This window comes from Orcinus orca, chromosome 13 (assembly GCF_937001465.1).
Source record: "Orcinus orca chromosome 13, mOrcOrc1.1, whole genome shotgun sequence".
Lineage (NCBI taxonomy): Eukaryota > Metazoa > Chordata > Mammalia > Artiodactyla > Delphinidae > Orcinus > Orcinus orca.
This window is the reverse complement of record NC_064571.1, coordinates 71,797,759-71,819,185: the sequence shown is the minus strand read 5'-3', so window position 1 is coordinate 71,819,185 and position 21,427 is coordinate 71,797,759. Positions and strand designations below refer to the sequence as shown.

Here is a 21,427-nt window from a genome sequence, read left to right as displayed (position 1 = left end):
ATATATATATATATATATATTTGTGTGTATGTAAGTACCATTACGTATTATAAAAAGTCTGGATAGCAAGTGATAGTGCATTATTTGAATCTAACTGGTTCCAAAAATTGGTAAGTAGCAAGAGTCAAACACAAAAGGAATGGTTTAAAAAAAAAAAAAAAAAAAAATCACACAAATCTTTGGTTTCTGCACTGGACAGTGAGAATGCTAATCAGAAAGGACACCTGTGTCAGCCACAGTATGTGAGAGATATAACAGGGTAGTTGTAAGATCAAGAACTAGGAAATTAAGACTTTGGGGGTTTGAATTCTGGCTTTATCTTCTCCTAATTATGCAGCCTTGGTCAAAGTCTTAAACTCTCATGCCTCAGTTTCCCTGTCTATAAGATGGGGTGACAGTACCTACCTTAAAAGATCATTCTAAAATTAAATGAGTTAATAAATATAAGATGCTTAGAACAAGGCCTGGCATATGATAAGAGCTCAATAAATATTAGCTACTATGTATTTATGTAGTATGTGAAATATATACATATAAATAAACACATTAGTGAATGTTATTTCTGAGTTATAAAACTATGGATGATTCTTTTTTCTTCTCAATATATTTTTTGTTTGCCCACATAATTTATTTTTATAATCAGATAAAAAGTAATTCTGACACATGACCCTCCTACCTATAACTAGTACTCACAACATTACAGTCAAGATAGTAACCTCTGATCTAATAAGGAACTGTTTTTTTCCACTTACGTTTATACTCTAGTGCCATTTCACATGTTATACACTTTCTTAAAATACATATCCTTTCCTTCAAAATACAGGAAACTTTTATAGAGTTAGTTGCAAACAAGACCTCTTGATCTGTAAGTTCAACACGCACTTTAAATACAAATATAACTGTCTTCTTCTTTTTTTTTTTTTTCCGGTACACGGGCCTCTCACTGTTGTGGCCTCTCCCGTTGCGGAGCACAGGCTCTGGACACGCAGGCTCAGCGGCCATGGCTCACGGGCCCAGCCGCTCCGCGGCATGTGGGATCCTCCCGGACCGGGGCACGAACCCATGTCCCCTGCATCGGCAGGTGGACTCTCAACCACTGAGCCACCAGGGAAGCCCCCCCTAACTGTCTTCTTAAACTTGTGATCCCTCCAGGATCAACTCATGCCCCAAATCTTAGAATCACTGCACCCTTTCTTTTACCCACTCCAAATAGTTTACGTTTCATTTCTCTAATGTTCCTTGCCTCCATCTCTTTCACCACTCTCACAGTTTAGGCCAATTATCTCTTCCAAACAATCATAACCATCCTTTTGACAAATTTTCTTGCTTTACTCTTAAGTTATCCTACTTGAATTATCTTCCTAAACATGATTTGATCATGCTATTCTCCAAAAAAACCTCTGCCGTTTCCTCAACACATACCTACCCTCCCTCCTTCTCTTTCTTAACCGCTCAGTCAGGTTTTCAAAAGCCTCCAAAGTTTGTTCTTCACCTAACATTTACCCCATCCTGACTCCTTACCACACTAGCCCACACACAGATTATGGTCTAACCACTCCAATTTACTTTCAAATCCATTCTGAATCCTTTTATCTGTGCCTTTGCTTAAGCTATTCCCTTGTCCTGGAAGGCCCTTCCTTCCATTATTTATCGGCCAAAGTTCAACTCAAATTTTACAACTTTAAAACAACAGAAAAACAAACTAAATCTTCCAGATCCCTTTATTCGAGGTTCATCTTTACTTCTCTATGCTCTCACAGTACTTTACAGCACTGTGTGTTCTGTGAGCATGCTATTATTTCAGTAACTATGTGAGCTGCAAGAGATCAGGGACCATAGTTTATCCTTCTTTATAGCCTCTACAGTGTCAGGTATAGAATAGGCATTTAATAAATGTTATTAACAATACAGAAGGTCTAGAACAACTAAAACCTAAAAGAAACACAGAAAGCTCTATGTGGGACTAGATCCCTGTAACCCTGTGAAGTTCAACAAGGTGTTTTAAAAGGAGGTATTATGGGTAAGTTAGATCTTTTTAATGTTAGTGGGCTACACACAACCAGTGAGCACAGAGATGACTACAGCCAAAACTAAAAAGGTAAGAGGGGACAGAGTCCCACATACACATGGACATAGTCATTGCATGCCAAGCATTAATTCTCCTTCTGCTGATAGATTTTCTTTGGGAAACAACCCTTGCCTCAATTCATCAGGCTTGAGAGGGCTTAACCACACTTTCACATCAAGGGTGATCATGAACTTAAGAGTGGCCAATCAGAAGACTCCATATGTTTGGTAACGGCAATCATTCTGGTATAGGCACATGGGCCAAGCCAAACCAATTAAGCCACATCAGAACTAACTAAAGGGCTCCGGCTTCAGTTCCTGAGACTCCTTCTCTCCAGACTTACAGATTGCAGAGTGGGGGCTGGGAGTGAAGTCATGTACCATGAGGAGAGGGCCTGCCTGAGACTGAAGCCAAAAGAAAGCGGAGAGACCCATCCCTGATGACAATCATTTGAGCTCCCGAATTCAGGCTGAGTTTCCCTAGAATTTTCAGTTATGTGAACTAATAACTTCTCTGTTTCACTCAAGCTCATTTGAGTTGGTTTTTCTGTTTGTAACCGAAAGGACACTGATAAGTCAAGGTCCCTTTTTAGTGCAGAAATTAGAACTTAGCAAGCCTGTTATGGTAAAAGAACATGGGAATTCAGTCAGATATGGATTCATATTCTGGTTCTGATACTATCTGGCCAACACTGAGCAAGAAAATCCAATCTTCTGAACTTTGGCTTTCTCTATCATAATAAAGGAATAATAAACACAACTCTGAATTGTAATGGAGAATTAAATCAGAAAGTAATATAAAGCATCAAGGCTGTATACTCCACAGTAATACTCATTATTATTTAAATATGTGACACCCTTTAAAAGTCACTGGAAGTCATTTTCATTTCATCCTTTCAAAATAATACTATGGCAAAGAATGAAAAAAAAAAAAAAACTATGGCAAAGAATGAAAAATGAAGTTACTTCTCCAATCTACCTACAGATGGTTACAGAGTAATTAAAAAAAAAAATGTATTGGATACAGGATTGAAAATTTTACCTCTTCCTGAAAATAGGCTCTTCAAGAACAGAATTCTGTCTCTATGATGGAAGTATTATTCATTACACGTAGTTACTTCCTGTTTTCACTTTTAAAATGACTCCCTAACAAAAATATTTACCTTCAAAGTATACACTCCCATTCTACCTGGAACCTTATAGAAGATGCCCTCTTCACCTCGGGAGTTTGTGTGCAGCATTGCATTCAGGCATGCAAGAGGGGAAGTTCCACTGCCAAAAAAAAAAAAAAGAGAGAGAGAGAACACAATGATTAGTTTCTGTCTCTGAATATCCTATGTAACACTGAATTAAGATAAAATTAACAAATCAACACTCATTTGACATAAACACATTTTATAAACTATAAAAAGTCTATAAATCTAGAAAGGCTGCCATGGAGAAAATGGATGTAAAATTCCTTCCCAGTTATCTAAAGAAAAAATAATTCTATAATTTTCTTAATCCCAATTTAGCATCTAACATTTCAGTCAAGACAAATTTCTCTCACAGAAGCATCACAAATATATCTCTAAAGATTCTATTTCACTTACAATTTTATTTGTTAATACACCTCAATAAAGCTGAAAAAAATTTTTTTAATCTATTTCATTTAGCATAAGCCTTAAATGCCCAGAAGTAAAACAGGGAAGAAAAAGAAAACACACACAGAAATAAATAATATTAATCTCCCTGCATACTGCTGCACCAGACTGAATCTGAGTTATGGAACGAACACATTTCCATGCTCCCTTTTTTTAAATTGAGATATCATTGACATGTAACATTGTATTAGTGTCAGGTGTAAAATATAATGATTCCATAGTTATCTATATTACGATGGTCTTTAGACCTATCATGAGACCACTTTAAAAGACATAAAGCAGGCTTTGGAATATTCATCTTCTATGTAGAAACCTGGTTAAAAGTTTACTAATTCTAATATACATTTATCATATTTTCTAGAGTTTTAGGTATATAATAAATTATCTGTTGAAAATATACATATATCATTTTCCTTTCTAATTGTAATCAATTTCATTTTCCTATAGTAATATAAATGGAAATGTGTGGCATCCTTAAATTTAAAAAAAAAAACCAACTCACAATATCTGAGGGATAAGGCAACTTATTCGCACATTTCCGTATCTCCCATCTCAGTTCTCTGCTGGTACTACTCAATAACCCAAAGAAGCCTACTGGAAGAGGCTGCTCGATATCTTGGGTATCTAAAGATAAGAGTTCTCTGTGGGAGAGAGCAGGACCACTGTCTTTTGGTACTATGAAGGTGCTGAGGGTCAAAAACTGAAAAGATGGGGACTTCCCTGGTGGCGCAGTGGTTAAGAATCCGCCTGCCAATGCAGGGGACACTGGTTCGAGCCCTGGTCCAGGAAGATCCCACATGCCACGGAGCAACTAAGCCCGTGCGCCACAACTACTGAGCCTGCGCTCTAGAGCCCGCGAGCCACAACTACTGAGCCTGTGTACCACAACTACTGAAGCCCACGCACCTAGAGCCCGTGCTCCACACTCGCCGCAGCTAGAAAAAGCCCGCTAATAGCAGCGAAGACCCAACGCAGCCATAAATAAATAAATAAGTAAATAAATAAAATAAAATAAACTGAAAAGATGGAGGACAACAAAGAAAATAAAGGAAAACCTTTTGTTAAAGAAAATGATGAGGAGACTTCCCTGGTGGCACAGTGGTTAAGACTCCGTGCTCCCAATGCAGGGGGCCTGGGTTCGATCTCTGGTCAGGGAACTAGATCCCACATGCATGCCGTAACTAAGAGTTTGCATGCCACAACTAAGGAGCCCGTGAGCCGCAACTAAGGAGCTTGCCTGACGCAACTAAGACCCAGGCCAATCAAATAAGTAAATAAATAAAATATTAAAAAAAAAAAAGAAAAAGAGGGACTTCCCTGGTGGCGCAGTGGTTAAGAATCTGCCTACCAATGCAGAGGACACGGGTTCGAGCCCTGGTCCGGGAAGATCCCACATGCCGCGGAGCAACTAAGCCCGTGTGCCACAACTACTGAGCCTACACTCTAGAGCCCACAAGCCACAACTACTGAAGCCTGCTTGCCCAAAGCCCGTGCTCTGCAACAAGAAAAGCCACCACAATGAGAAGCCTGCGCCCCACAACGAAGAGTATGCCCCTCTCGCCACAATTAGAGAGAGCCCACACACAGCAACCAAGACCCAACGGAGGTAAAAATAAAAATTAATTAATTAATTAAAAAGAAAAAGAAGGGCTTCCCTGGTGGCGCAGTGGTTGGGAGTCCGCCTGCCGATGCAGGGGACATGGGTTCGTGCCACGGTCCGGGAGGATCCCACGTGCCATGGAGCGGCTTGACCCGTGGGCCATGGCCGCTGGGCCTGCGTGTCCGGAGCCTGTGCTCCGCGAAGGGAGAGGCCACGGCAGTGAGAGGTCCGCGTACCTCAAAAAAAAAAAAAGAAAAAGAAAAAGAAAAACACTGAGTATCTCCAGGCTGATTTTCAGTTATGTTTCTCTAATTTAGATATTTCCCCATGTTAAAAATACACATAATGCAATTCTAGTCAAAACTCCCAAGTTTGTATCAAATAAACATATAAAAATTGCCAAGAAATTTCTGAGAAATAAATGATGAGAGACTTGCTTAAGAAGATATTAAAATGTACTCTAAGCACATTATTAGAATATTAGTGAATAATGAATTATTGAATTGAATAATTATTGAATAATAATAATTAAATTAGAGTTTTATTGAAGCAATGTGTTTCTGGGACAGGATAAACAGGCAAATGTTCACTCTTACAGACTGCTGGTGGAACAAAATAGAAAATATAGAAACAGATCACAATAAATGTAAAAGGTACTATTTCTGTGCAGCAGGAAGAAGACTGAGTTATGACACGGTCACCTGTGGTGAGAATCTTTCTCTTCCCCTAAGCAGTATGAGAAAATAATATGTAAGACTTTCAGTCATATGACCATGAGGGGAGTATCTGGAATTTGGGTGGAACAACACAAAGGAGAGAGAAAGGAAGGGCTAGGTAAGGATTATAGAGGAAAACTCAACACCCAAAAAGGCAGACCTGAGAAAAGAGGAAAACAGCAACATTCTTTTTTTTAGCAATATTAGTTATGCCACTGTATCCAGGCTTGCCTTAAGCCAGTCCCACCTTTGGAATTTTGTTGAGGTTTTAAGTCACAAATAACCGAGAGAGTTCTAAATAAAATAGTTTATTTAATAATTAATTAAATAATTATTTAATTCTCACAGCTTATATAAAAACATATTCCAAATGGATTCAAGGCCAAAATATAAAAAGTAGAAGGAAAACAGTATAACCTACAGTATAGAGCAACCTTTCTACATAAAAGAGAAAAAAACCCAAACCACAAAAGAAAACCTTAATAACTAAATAAAAATAAAAATTTCTGTACAGGAAAAAAAATCATCAACAAAACTATACCAAGCATACCTAAAAGAGCTTTCTAGGAAAATACAAACAACCAATTAGAAAAAAATGGATAAAGGATATGAAAATGCAATATAAATGGCCAACAGAATACATGAAAAGCTGCCCAAACTTTACAGTGGTTAAAGGAAAACAAATGAAACCGAGACACCACTGGTCAGACTTGTAAAAATCAAATATATTCAGGTCTTTGTTAGCAGTACTGTACTAAGGTCAGTTTCCTGGTTTTGATATTGTACTGTAGTTATATAAGACATTACCACTGGAGGAAGCGGGGTGAGGTAGCCATGGGACTATTTTTATAATTTCCCATGAGTTTATAATTACTTTTTAAAAATGAATTGATAAAATCCATTGCAGGTAAGGTTATGGGGAAATGAGCACTCTTATATAGACTGTTGGTGGGACTGAAAACTGCTACCCCACCCCCCCCATTTCTCAATTCTGCCTTAAGAAAGTAACACGCAAATATCCACAAAAATTAAAAATATTAGGGGCCACTGATGCAACATTCCCACTTCAATCTATCCTACAAAAATAAGGCCACAAAGACTTATGGACATCTATGCAAGGATTAACTCCAGCATTGTTAAAAGCGTCAAAACACTAAAAATGACCTCAAAGTCAGTAAGAGGATGGTTCACCATATGTTAGTAAGGTAACCAACAGGATATGAATCAATAACAGCAACATTAACAGCAAAAGGATTGCTAAATTCCAGGAAGCATTCTGGTTAGCCCTCTCAACAATCCTTTGAGGTAAGCAAAATTATGACACCATTTTTACAAATGAACAAATGAATGTATTGAGGTGTTAAGTAAGCTGTTCAAGATCACACAGTGATTAGTCAATGGTGAAGCCAAGATTCCAGTAAGAAGAAAGAAAAGAGAAGCAGAACAGGAAAGAGACTGTTTAAAAAGAACATATAATCAAGTGAAAAGGAAACATGCTATAATCTGTAGTTCAATAACCTATCTGGGTAAAGCTTTGCCCCAATTTTTGGTATTCAATTTCAATATTAAGTACCAACTCTGTTTAGTACTGTTTACTAAGTACACAATAAACTAGGGTCTGTGGGGCCAAGGAGGAAAGCTTTCTTAGTTCAAAGTCTAATGGGAAAGACAGACAAGGGAATAAACTGCCACAAGCACCTGTAACCAGTGCTACCAGTACAGACCGAAGTCCACAATCCCTGACCCCAAACACTTAAGGCCAAATGTTTCAGACATAAAAATCTGTTTGGATTTTAGAAAGGCAACATGATATGCCATATACTATGTAATATCACCAGAGATTAGTGGCAGCAATCCCATAACCAAACACAGTGAAACACATCAATATTCACACTAAGTGGGAGAAACAAAGACTACATATAGTTTTATGTCAGTTTCAAGAGAAGGTGTTGTTGACAAATGAGGTTTGTTACCAAAAGACTAAAAAACTTTTTCAAGCATTTTGGATTTTGGAATTATAGAATCGAGAACACAGGCTTGTGTAGATATAAAGTACTTTAGGTCAGAGAGAAAGAAACAATCTCTTCTAGGGCTTAGTACCTAGAACCAAAAACAAAACCAAACAAACAAAAAGCCAAAAAAACAAACAAAAAAATCCCAACTCAATCAAACCAAAACAAAAAAAACCTCCTTACAGTAAAACCCATAAAAATGAAAGCAAATGGCACACATGTACATCTGGTGAAAAGATGTGGTAACAGAGATACAGACACGATCATATTTTCCTTGCAAATCCAATGTAATTTTCCTTTGAAGGAAATAAAGTTTCGAAAAACCCACAATATACACAGAACACTATACTGTTTAAAACAATAATATAGATTTGATTTCAAGAAAACATAAAAAACCAGAGAATACTTGCAGAGTTTATTTTTATTAATAATGAAGCAATGGCAGAGAAGTAAAATAGGCTACACTGCCCATGATGGCAGGAATATACCTTCAAGGGAAGTAACTCCAGAATGATATAATGAAATAAAAATAACTGAATAACTTGAAGGAATAGGCATCACCTTCATGAGTGATAAAACACTGGTACTAAGGAGATCATACTGACGTAAAGTCAAGTAAATATAATATGGGCTTAAGTCCTGATACCTGTAGCAGCTGAAACAAGAACACCTCAAAATATTACATAACTATCATGAGATAATTTAGCTTTTAATTTTTTTGTCCATGCTCAGGAGACTGGCGTTGGGGCAGGGGTTGGGGCCAGCTCTCAAGGAAAGGAACAAATGCAGTGCTGTAATTTCATGCTGATCTACCCCATGAAGGAAACATACACAAGGCCCAAGAACAAAAGTAACTTCAGTCATGCTGTCAACAGCCTTATGTAATTCTCTCTGCAGTACAAGTGGTTCCTTAGCAGTAGCCAGCAGGGCTGAAAAGACCTGAGGCCTATAATCACACTGCTCAGAGGAAACAACATAGTAACTCATGAAAAGAGACATCACTGTGTGGCCAAGAGAGCCAGATTTATGTATTCATACCAATGTGAATTTATATCTGAGTGTGGCCATGGGCAAGTCACTGTAAACACCCTTAATTTTCTCATCTGTGAAACTGAGGAAATACCATCTAATCTGTAATTTGTGCAGAATCTCAATTCATATATAAAGTATATTCCACAGAGAAGTGATTCAGTAACTGTGGTAGTTACCTTAACAACTTGCTCCCCCATTCCAGTTTCATAATGTTCCAGTGTTCCCTACCTATCTCAAGTGACAGTAACTTCTCTCACCCCCATCAATTCTCCACTCTGAAGCCAGAGTGACCTTTTAAAAACAAGCATGGGACACTTCCCTGGTGGTGTAGTGGTTAAGAATCTGCCTGCCAATGCAGGGGACACATGTTCGATCCCTGGTCTGGGAAGATTCCACATGCCGCAGAGCAATTAAGCCCGTGAGCCACAACTAGTGAGGCCTGCGCACTCTAGGGCCCACGTGCCATAACTACTGAAGCCCATGAGCCCTAGAGCGCACATGCCACAACTACTGAGCCCACGCACTCTAGGGCCCGCGTACTGCAACTACTGAGCCCGCGCACCTAGAGCCTGTGCTCCACAACAAGAGAAGCCACTGCAATGAGAAGCCCGCGCACGGCAATGAAGAGTAGCCCCCGCTCGCCGCAACTAGAGAAAGCCCGCGCACAGCAACCAACCCACCCAAAAGAAAAAATAATAATAATAAGTAAATAAAAACAAGTATGATCGTGCCACCTCTGCCCAGCTTAAAATTCATCCATGATATAACAATGTTCTTAGAATGAAGTCCAGAATTATCAAAGTGACCTGACCCGCCTTCCCCCCTCCACTCTGGCCTACTCTAGCCTTCTTTCCATTTTGTAACTTACAATTCTCCTGACTTCTTGGCCTTTGTACTAATTAATGCTTCTGCTTGTAATGATAACCCTCACCTTTTCTCCTAGCAAGCTCCAATTAATTCACTCTTCAGATTTCAGCCTCAATGTACCCTGTTTAAGGAAGCCATGCCAATGTTATATAGAATCCAATACTTTTCCTAAATACATATCATTTATAACTACATATATTGTAAGGAAAAAGTTTTAATTTAACATGTGACTCCATTGTGGGCCAGCCAGATTCAACAGCATGTGATTTCACTGAAGCTCTGGGAAGCAGATTCTCTCTTCTCTTCTATATTCAAACCCGAAAGCATATAGGCTCCAGGACCTACAAACAATTCTGCAACTATGATGGATGAGCCTGATGAAAATGGAACAAAAATGAAGGAAGCAGAGCTGAGAAACTGATCAAACTGCCAGAGCACCTGGATCAAGTTCTGCCAGGTTTTCTTCACTTACATCACACAATTAATTTCCTTTGATGTTTAAGCCAGTTTACATTGCATTTCCTGTTATTTACAACTGAAAATACCTTAACTGACAAAGCATCTAGGTCGAAAGCATTCATATTGACAGAGATATGAAAAGGATGCAGAAGAAAAGTGTAGGATATTCAAAGGTGACAACTCTCTCCTACCAATGAGAAAATATGTTTATGAATACACAGTGTATACTGAATAAGAAGAGGCAAAGTGCTACTAAACCTGTACAGACGAACTCAAGCACCCAAGATACTCAGAAATATTTATCTTAACTTTTTTCTAAATCTTAAACTTCAAGGACTAAGAAAGAATCAAGCTGAGACCTAGGCATGAAAAGCAAAAGTGGCAGAATGAATTACTGTTTTTAATTCATCATTCACTCCCTGTATCATGCCACCTTACAGTAAAGAAAATATATTTATTTCCCTGCCCCACTGATGTTGGGCTTGGCCGTAAGACTTGATCAATGAAATGATAACAGAAATGACAGAAACAGCAGCTAACATGTGGTTGCATAGTCTGACTTACTCCTGACTGCCACAAGAGCAGGCCACTGATTCTAGGAGAACAGAGAACCCACAGCCTAGAGCCAAGCCTAGGCAACAATAACTGAGCCCCAGCTCCTCTAAAGACGTGAAGAAGAAAAGGAACTATTCGTTGTTATAAACCACTGAAATTAAGACTTACGCAGCAAAAACTGACTGATAAGCCCTGTATAATGCAAGGAACATCTGCCTTCTTAGCAATACTCAATACCGGACAGTAAAAAATTTATATCCAGCCAAGATGTCATTCAAACAAAGAAGCAACAGAAAGATATTAAGCCCATGAAAACTCAGGGAAAAGACCACCCATAAACTTAAATCTAGCCAACAAAGAAATAAAAAAATTCAGGAATGGAGAAATGTTTAGAGAAAAAAAAGTAAACAGCTGCAATTATAGTGATATAAGAGAAATGCAAATGCTTTCTATTTTTTTCAACTTTCATTTTAAAAATGACAACACACCTTCAGAATTTTTCTATTTTCTTTTCCCTCAACTTCAGAGATTATTTAGGAATTAATATCCTAAATGAAGTATATTTATAATCTTCAGTGAAAAAATTAGCAATTTTCTTAGTTTCTTCAATTAAATGCAATAAACAGTGGTTAGTCCTGGCTAGTGAATTTCAGGATACTTTTCTAGTGTACATTTTTTTCATTACTGATTGACCTTTTTTTGGTCATCAGGAATCATTTTTACAAAAATATTAAACAGTCCAAAATATATGAATAAATTACTAAAACAATATAACTTCTGAAACAGAGTAAGGCTCTTTTTCAAAATCACTTCCTTTTCACAGGGCATGCTATTTAAAACAAAACAAAAATTAGAACAGCAGGTAAGGGGGCAGGGAGACTATATATAGACTGAAGTGCAAGACTTCCAAAGAGAAAAGACACAATGAATAGCAAGGTATTTGTTGACCAAGTATTTTGTACAAGAAGAGACACACTCAAAAAGAGAGTCAGTCACAGATGCCCACAAATGCAAAGAATAGGGATACCTATATATAACATTTAAAGATCAAGAGACAAGCCAAAGATGAAGGGGCTGGGAGGATTCAGTGGTTTTAGAATGAGTATGTTTAGATTGTATCACCAAAACTTGTAATTATTTCAATTATAGGGTAATGATTGTTAGGGGGAAAATCAGCTATTCCCTTGAAGAGTATCAATATAAATGCAATCATGACATTTTGATAATAACGCGAAAAGTTTGTTACATCGAAGTATATTTTCAAATAGAATTACAAAGGCTTTGCAAACCTATGACAGAACAGCTTACATGTTAAAATTTACCTTTAATCTAAAGTATGTTTGATAAATGATTCATTATACTACAAATCTGTTTAGGCACCCATGCTAAAGACTTCTCTTAATGCTGTTTGTGTAGGGATTAAACTGTTACTTTCTACTTAAGCAATAAAATAAAAGAATATAGTAGAAAATAATAACCCACAGAATAAGAGAAGAATCTATGAGTTCATACTAATATAAATAAATGAACAAATCAATGAATGGGGGAGAATTCTTTGCATGTAATTCCAACTAACAAAGAAGAAACGATGGAATTAGAAAATCACCATATGTGGCCACCACACTGCAGGCAAGTATTATCAGTGGAAGTTGTGGTGGACATACTCTAAAATGACCCCAATTATCATCACTTCCTGGTATACCCTGTGTAATCCCCTCCCCTTGATGTAGGTGAAACCTGTGACTTGCTTCTAACCAATACAGAATACAGCAGAGCAGGCAGAACAGTGACTACGTTACGAGAAAGACTGCAGTATCCTTGCAAAGTGACTCTGACTCTCCCTTGCTGGCTTTAAGGAAGTATACAGGTTGGGGAGGCCCAAGTGGCAAAGAACCCATGGCAGCCTCTAGCCAACAGCCAGCTAGGAACTGAATCACCCCATTTTGATAAACCCCAAGGATCTGAAACCTGCCAACAACCACCTAGCTTAGAAGTGGTTCCTTCTCCAATTAAGCCTTCAGATAAGAACCAACACCTTGGCTGCAGCCTTGCAGAGAACCCAGTAAAACCATGCGCCCAGACTGCCGACACACAGAAACTGAGATAATAAATGTGTGTTGTTTTAAGCTCCTAAATCTATGATAATGTTGTTAAGCAGCAACAGATAACTAACAATGAGATGCTAAAACCAGTGGGCAAAGATACAATGAGAAACAAGATATTTATACAGTCTCAAAGTATCTCCCTCCACACACAAGATGTTAATTACAAAGGGGGAAAAATCATATCTTTATAGTGGAGAACCTTGGCAGACATCACATAAAATAAGGGACTGGCGTAATCAACACCAATAATGGGATAAACTGAAACCACACACTTTTTGATATGATGTAGTGAAAATGACATATCATTTCTGTGACATTCCTGCCAAAAATGTACAACCTGAATCTAATCATGAGTAAACATCAGATATATCCAAACTGAAGGACAGTCTACAAAATAGCTGGTCTGAACTCTTCAAAAATATCAAGCTCATGAAAGACAAAGACTAAAAGAATGTTCCCACATTAAAGGAGACTGTAAAGATACATGAAAACTAAATGTAAATGCAATGTGTGATCCTGGATTGGGACATCAGTGGAAGAATTATCAAATTTAAATAAAGCCTGTTGATTAGAAAGTAATAGTATATTAATATCCAGATTTTGATAGTTACACTGTGGTTATGTAAAAGAATATACTTGCCTTTAGAAAGTATACTCAAGTGTTTAAATGTGAATGGGGCAGCATGTCTACAATTCTCAGACATTTCAGTAACACAAACTAGATAGATAGATAGATAAAGTATATAAAATGTTAACATTTGTGGAATCTAGGTAAAGTTATATAAAATTCTTTGTACTGCTTTTGCAACTTTTAAGTCTAAAATTAATAACCCAAATGAATAAATAAAAAGTTAAAAATATGTAATATATATAAGAAGTCTATAAAAACAATATGGACCAATGAAAAAGCATGAAGTGCTAGTAAGTGCTACAACATGGATTAACCTCAAAAGACCACATATTATATGATTCCATTTATATGAGATGTCCAGAAATGGGCAATCTACAGAGACAGAAAGTAGATTAGAGGCTGGCAGTGGGAACTAGTATTAACTGTATACACGTATGAAAAATCTTACTGGGGATGGATTACAGTGTTAGTTGCACAACTCAGTAAATTTACTAAAAATCACTGAACTGTACAGTTAAGATGGGTGAAATTTATGGTATGTACTTTACACCTCAATAAAGTTTTTAAAAAAAGATGATGTGGAAAAGAAGCGAACTTGGTTTCTCATTCATTGAACATTTACAGAATAGCTACCGTGTAACTGCACGGGGGTAAGTGCTGGTGATATAAAAAAAAAAAGTGGAAGTTTCCGTAAGCACATATTCTTACATTTTAATGTAAAAATAAATGAACTGGGGGCTTCCTTGGTGGCGCAGTGGTTGGGAGTCCGCCTGCCAATGCAGGGGACACGGGTTCGTGCCCCGGTCCGGGAGGATCCCACATGCCGCGGAGTGGCCACAGCAGTGAGAGGCACGCATACCGCAAAAAAAAAAAAAAAAAAAAAAAAAAAAGAACTGGGACTGAGCGCAGCCAAACGGTATGACTCTTTATTTCCTAGTGTGTGTGTGTGTGCATGTGCACACACACACACACACACACTATATTATCATTTAATTTATGATTAACATTTCCCTCCCACCAGAAAGATGAGGCAAGTTGGTACAGATTTTAAATGTTCAGTAATGTAAAAATTTTAGCCACAAATGCAAATTTGCTATCAATTCAGGAACTGAACAAAATCAGAAACTTAGGTTTAGAACTTACTAAAGATATCTTCTAAAAATTAACTGATAACCACCTTTCTCATAACTAATCACGCCAAATTTCTCCACTGAAAGTCTGGACATTTTCACTATTGTTTTCTTTCATTTTTAGTTTCTTTCTGGAGCTTGAGGATACAAATAAAACTGTAAGTGAAGTCTGCAAAAGGGTTCATAAACATACAAAGCCCATCAACTCTAAGTAAAAATCTTTAGCTTTCTTTATCTTGTCTATAGCTCTCCTAATTCCATAGGTCTTTCTGGCACTCTTAAAGAATTTACTCACTTGTTATACCAATTCTGTATCATCACATTGTAGGCAGAAATTTTAAAAAATTCACACTCACATTCTTCTACAATCTTCTATCACTGCTTAGATTTTAAATTTAACAGGGCAAGATAAACATTTACTACCTTCTATAAAAATTTAAAGAAGTACTTCTGCTCATCCCCTCTACCTTAGGCAAATGTCTTATTATTTCCTACCAATACAATACAATGGTTGTTTCTCCCACATTAGATAAAAATGTACCCTACTCAAATTACAACAAAATCCTACAACTTTATTGTGGTAAAATACAGATAACATAAAATTTACCATCTCAACCACTTCTAAGTGTACAGTTCACCTTCACTTAAGTACATTCACACTGTTACACAACCAAGCACCAGAACTCTTCTCACCTTGCAAAACTGAAACTCTACACCCATTAAATAACTCCCCATTTCCCCCCTACACCAGCCCCTGGCAACCACCCTCTACTTTCTGTCTCTATAAATATGACTTATACTTGAGGTCTCTCATGTAAGTGAAATCATACAATGCTTGTCCTCTTGTGTCTGCATTATTTCACTTAGTATAATGTCCTGAAGTTCATGCATGTTGTAGAATATGTTAGAATTTCCTTCTTTTTAAAGGCTGAAAAATATTCCATTGAATGTATATGCCACACTTTGTTTATCCATTCATCTGTCAATAAACATTTGGGTTGCTTCCATCTTTTGCCTACTGTGAATAATGCTGCTATGAACACTGGTGTAAAATTATCTATTCAAGTCCTTGCTTTTTATTCTTTTGTGTATATACCCAGAAGTGGAATTACTGGGTCGAATAAAATCCTACAACATTTTTTTTTTTTTTTAATTGTGGTACACGGGCCTCTCACTGTTGTGGCCTCTCCCGTTGCGGAGCACAGGCTCCAGACGTGCAGGCTCAGTGGCCATGGCTCACGGGCCTAGCCGCTCTGCGGCATGCGGGATCTTCCCGGACTGGGGCACGAACCTGTGTCCCCTGCATTGGCAGGCGGACTCTCAACCACTGCGCCACCAGGGAAGCCCCAAATCCTACAACTTTTAATCATTCTTTACCTTACTCTCACTTTACATAACCATCTCTCAGGTGCAAATACCTACAGACAAGAATCAGATAAAATCCACAGGTTGACAAGGAGCTTCATAGGTCATCTAGTCCATTTACCTACAGATGCTTATATATCCCCTCCTAAAACGTCATAAACAGGTTAATCATCCAGTCTTTTGCACAAGCATATAATGTGGTGGAGAATCACTATGTCCTCAAGCATTTCCAAATATTCATAAATTCTTCCTTAAGTTAAGCCAAATACATCTTCCATTTTTTAGCCCTGATTTTATGATGTAAATCAGTGGTTATCATGGTGGAAAAATTTAGGAGGATCTTTTCCTTCCTCTCTGTGATTTTCTCTACTGTCTAAATTTGCTAAAATGACCTTGTAATAAACTATCTTTGTAAGTGGGGGAAACAAATTTAACATTATTTCTTCACTAATCCATATGACAGCCCTTCAAGTACTTCAAGACTCTTCATGAAACCCTGAAGTCTTTTTCAGATTTTTGGTCTCTCGTCTCCTCACTGGCATCTCCTCCCCTGCAACCAAGCTAAAGAAATTTAATATAAAAAACTTTTACAATCCATCCTCAAAATTCACCAATGTCTTCCAACATTTATTATCCCCAGTTCAAGCCTTTGATAAAGAGCTTTAAGGGACATCGTCAGCCTAATTTATTTAATCCTAGACATACTACACTTCGCAATAGATAACCCTGCCTTATCTTGACTTTAATCCCAATCTCTTGTTCATTTTTCTGCACTCCTTCCTACAGAACAGCCTTGTCAAAACTAAGACATAATCAGCTTCCCTATCCCTGACTCAACTATTATACACTCTGTCCTTCGAAGTTCAATCCCCTGAATTCCAGTAGGATTAAATAATGGACTCAGACTTCCAAGGTTAAAAGAAATGCAGAATTATCTAGTTCCCCAAACAGATGCTTGACTAAACCCTATTTCCGGTCAATATTAAATGTAAAAAGACAATAAACTTATAAGAATCTTTCACTCATGTGATATACGTGTATCTACCCACACACACAGTAATCATTATCCACATACTAGCTAAAACAAATCAGCACCACATAACTTTAAAATCAACAGCTGATTTGTGGCATGCTTACCTGACAGAGTACACAAAACAAAACTGAACTCAACAGCACCCTTATGATGGAAAATAGTGAGTTTAGAAATCATTAAATTAATAGTCTTGGTAGGCTTTAAATTCACTGAAAATTTTTGTATTCTTACAAACGCTTTCATTAAAATCTTTTGCTTGCCTTCCCTTGGTCATACTACCTGCAATTCTTCCAATGAGAAGTTCATTTGGGTTAACAACTAACCTACTTTTTAAAAAGAAATAACATAAATGTAGTTTTTAAATTTAAAGAGTAGCATCCGACTTATCTATCCTTTAGTGAATTAGTTTCTTCACACTATTTTCCTCCCCAAACATGCCATGAAACAGAAATAAACCCACTGGAGAAAGGGTAAAAGGGTATGCAGGAAAACTTTCAAACAGGCATTCTGGGAGAAGGAGGCCCAGTTGGGACCACAAAATGAGAAATATGGATTAACAGAGTAGTGAAAGGGCACGAAACAAGTAAGAGTAATCTAGGAATAGCAAGGAGAGGGAGGTCATAGAAACAAAAAAAGATTCTTCAGAAACTGTGCTTATATACTCTTTCTATCCTTTTAATACTTCACTATAAATCTTCATTCTCTTCACCTTCCTCTTATTGTCTTTTTTTTCCCACTACTGTTTTTTAAAAAGCATGGCTTGTCCACTACCAGTAAGAAATGAGCAAAACCACTTCAAAAGGGGAGGGAAAAAAAAAGGAGTCCAGTGTTTCTATGACTTATTTTAAAGTAAATATATGGAACATAAAGTACTTGACTCCTATCTTATTTAGTCCATGGCCATTTCCACTATTCGTTCACTACAGCATGTTGCTTTTCAGTCTGATGAGAAAGAGGTAAGAAAAAGTAGACTTTAAGACAAACACAGTGCTTGTCACTCTAACTACTGCATATAAAGAAATATCAACCGCTTTTATTTCAGCTCATCAGGATGCTAACATTTCTTAACTGGCTGAGCCAAGTTCCTAAACAGCCATACATCTCTGAACTAAAGATATACAGAAGGTTACACGTGAGGACATATTATTTGAGGTAAAAGAAGAATTAGTGAGGAAAACAGGAACTGAAAATAAAATACTTGTCAGTATAAGTTATAGAAATAGTCCTGAAAGAAATGAGCTAGGGAAAGAATAAAATTTAACAAATTTGATTAGGTACATCAAAAAAATAAGAATTTGTTTAATTTTCTATCTCTGTTCTATTTGGTATTCTTGTTCATTTAGCAATGTAGTTTATACACCTAAATAGCCAAAGCTATCGACTACAATTATTTTCTGCTTTTGAACAAGAGCTGTCGGTCTTGACATAGCCATTTATGTCGAGATTCAGAGTTTTGAAGTAGTCAATTGATCGATGAATTTTACCAATTCTTGGCATTTTCCAACTCACAGAAGTAACTTAGAGTTACAGTAAAGCTCATATAATTAAATGGCTTTGACTGCGAGTATCTTCCCTCGATCCTCAAAAATAAAGACTAAAATAGGAAGGGCAGGGCTTCCCTGGTGGCGCAGTGGTTGAGAGTCCACCTGCCGATGCAGGGGACACGGGTTCGTGCCCCGGTCCGGGAGGATCCCACATGCCACGGAGCGGCTGGGCCCGTGGGCCATGGCTGCTGAGCCTGCGCGTCCAGAGCCTGTGCTCCGCAACGGGAGAGGCCACAACAGTGAGAGGCCCGCGTACCGCAAAATAAATAAATATAAAAAAAAATAATAAAATAAAATAAAATAGGAAGGGCAAGGTGGCACCAGCGAGTGGGATCAAACCACAAGAAGCAGCCCAGCCCAGGAAGCCTCTCTGTCCCTTCAAGCTGGAGACTTCCTTTTCCCTACACCTAGAGCCATCAGGCAGCCTGTTCTGTGGAAACTCCTCCCACTCCTTCAGAAAGATGCAGCAGAGATCACTAAGAGACTCTGTGTCACCAAATAAAACAAGAAGACCAAAATAGCACAGCAAAGGCTTTGAAAATTAAATTAAATTGAAAATTAAATAAAACTTCTAGATTGGCTCAATAGTGGAATGGAGATGACAGAGGACAGAGTCAATGACCTTAATGACAGATCAATAAAATTTACCTGATGTGAACAACAGAGAGAAAAATAAAACTGATAAAAATTTAACAGAACCTCAGGGAGTTGTGGGATAATAACAAAAGATTCAAAGTTTACATCATCAGAGTCTCAGAAGCAAAGGAGAAAGAGTATTCAAAGAACTAAGGGCTGAAAAACTCTTACTTGGTGAAAAATAAACCTACATATGCAGGAAGCTCAGTGAATCTAAATAAGATAAACTCAAAATAGTCCAACACCAAGACATATCGTAATTACGGATATCCCTGGTGGGCCAGTGGTGAAGAATTTGCCTGCCAATACAGGGGACACAGGTTCGAGCCCTGGTCCAGGAGGATCCCACATGCCGCAGAGCAACTAAGCCCGTGCGCCACAACTACTGAGCCCACGTGCTGCAACTACTGAAGCCTGCATGCCTAGAGCCTCTGCTCCGCAACAAGAGAAGCCACCGCAATGAGAAGCCCGCGCACCACAACAAAGAGTAGCCCCTGCTCACGGCAACTAGAGAAAGCCTGTGCACAGTAACGAAGACTCAACACAGACAAAAATAAAAATAAAATAAATAAATAAATTTATTTTTAAAAAACCCAACGAGTTCTTACAATTGCTTGTGGCTTAAGTTTTTCTGCTGTACTCTTCTACAGTAAGCAATGTAGTGGACATCTGTTGTTTCTGCCTGGTCAATATATATTCTCTCTTCCTCTGGAAAGAATGTGCAATCTTGCTTTGGAGAACTATGCCTTACCCCACTGGAAATAGTCTTTGTAGGACTGTCCATCAAAGATGCCTCACCATCCCTGGACTTTAGGCCAGCCAAGTTCACTCTTCTTTGAATTTTTAACCTTGAGCAGAGTAGACAAAGACTAATTCATCCCAGCTGGAGTGCCTTGATGAGTCCATCCATTAGTTTGAGCTACCTGATCTCTGCAGCTACCTTAGTTCTCCTTATTTCAGAGCTTGTTTCTTTCCTTTGAGCCTGTGAGCTACCCCCACATTCTTCAAATAACTTCCATTTTGCTTAAGTTATTTACATTTGGTTCCTATTATTCATACCTAAATAACCTAATCAAGAATAAGCCCCCCTCAAAAAACGAAAACAAAAAATTTTTTCTTACCTACTTTAAAATTTTTTAAATTATAATTCTAACTGTTTGTATGACCTGAATTAAGGTTTCCTCCATAAACTAATACTCAAAAATGAATAGGTTCTTGTAAACAAACTTAATGGAATACAAATTTAATCGGAGTTAAATTGATTTATCAAGCTCTAACTAAAAGCCAAGCATGTCACGTCCAAGTGAAATGAAAACACATGGATATGGTTTCTACTGTCTAGTATCACAGGCAAGTGAGATCATTATAAGAAGTAACTATAATATAACATGAGAACTGCTATAACAGAGGTGTACTTAAAATGTTACAGAAACACAGATAAAAAACCAATTCAGTAAAGATCCAGACTATGAATTTTAACCTGTTCTGGGCCTTGTTTTAAGTACGTGTCAATCCCGTAAAGGATTTACCAATATTCTCTAAATCACTAAGCGCATAAACATACATTTCAACCTTATAGCCAAACAGCAAGTGTTAGCTCACACATTTCCAATCTCTGAAATATTTTCATTTATTAATCTGTATAATATTAGGTATCCTAATGCTAGAAAGTCAAATAATGATTTTAATAAAACTAAATGTAGATTGGGTTTCTAAAAATATGACCAATGATTATAATAAATTACGAGAAGAAAAAAAAAAGCACATACAGCCAATATTTACATAGTAATATCACTCTTATTTATAATAGTTTCTAGACTAATTATTTAGTTTTATAAAGTAAAAATCATGCAACCAAGGGTAAAGTTAAATTAAACTTGTAAAAGAGTGCTTTATAACTGTATAATACTTCTTTAGAATAAAGTAATTCTTACCTTCTGGAGTTGGAATGCACCCCAAGAAAATGAAAGAAGGAAAAAAAAAAGAGCTTTTAATTTTTCTTTACAAAGCAACAATAAAGCCAAAAAATAAA

General features: G+C 37.4%; 2 protein-coding genes across 3 annotated transcripts in view; both read right to left on the bottom strand.

Moving 5' to 3' along the window:
- The window catches only part of DTNB (dystrobrevin beta), a 608,309-nt gene that overhangs the window by 333,823 nt on the left and 253,059 nt on the right, over positions 1-21,427 (bottom strand). The window lies entirely within an intron of this gene.
- The window catches only part of ASXL2 (ASXL transcriptional regulator 2), a 133,122-nt gene that overhangs the window by 49,502 nt on the left and 62,193 nt on the right, over positions 1-21,427 (bottom strand). The window contains exon 3 of the mRNA XM_033425089.2: positions 3,231-3,339. Within this exon, the coding sequence (XP_033280980.1) occupies positions 3,231-3,339 (109 nt within the window). The remainder of the gene's footprint in view (positions 1-3,230; positions 3,340-21,427) is intronic.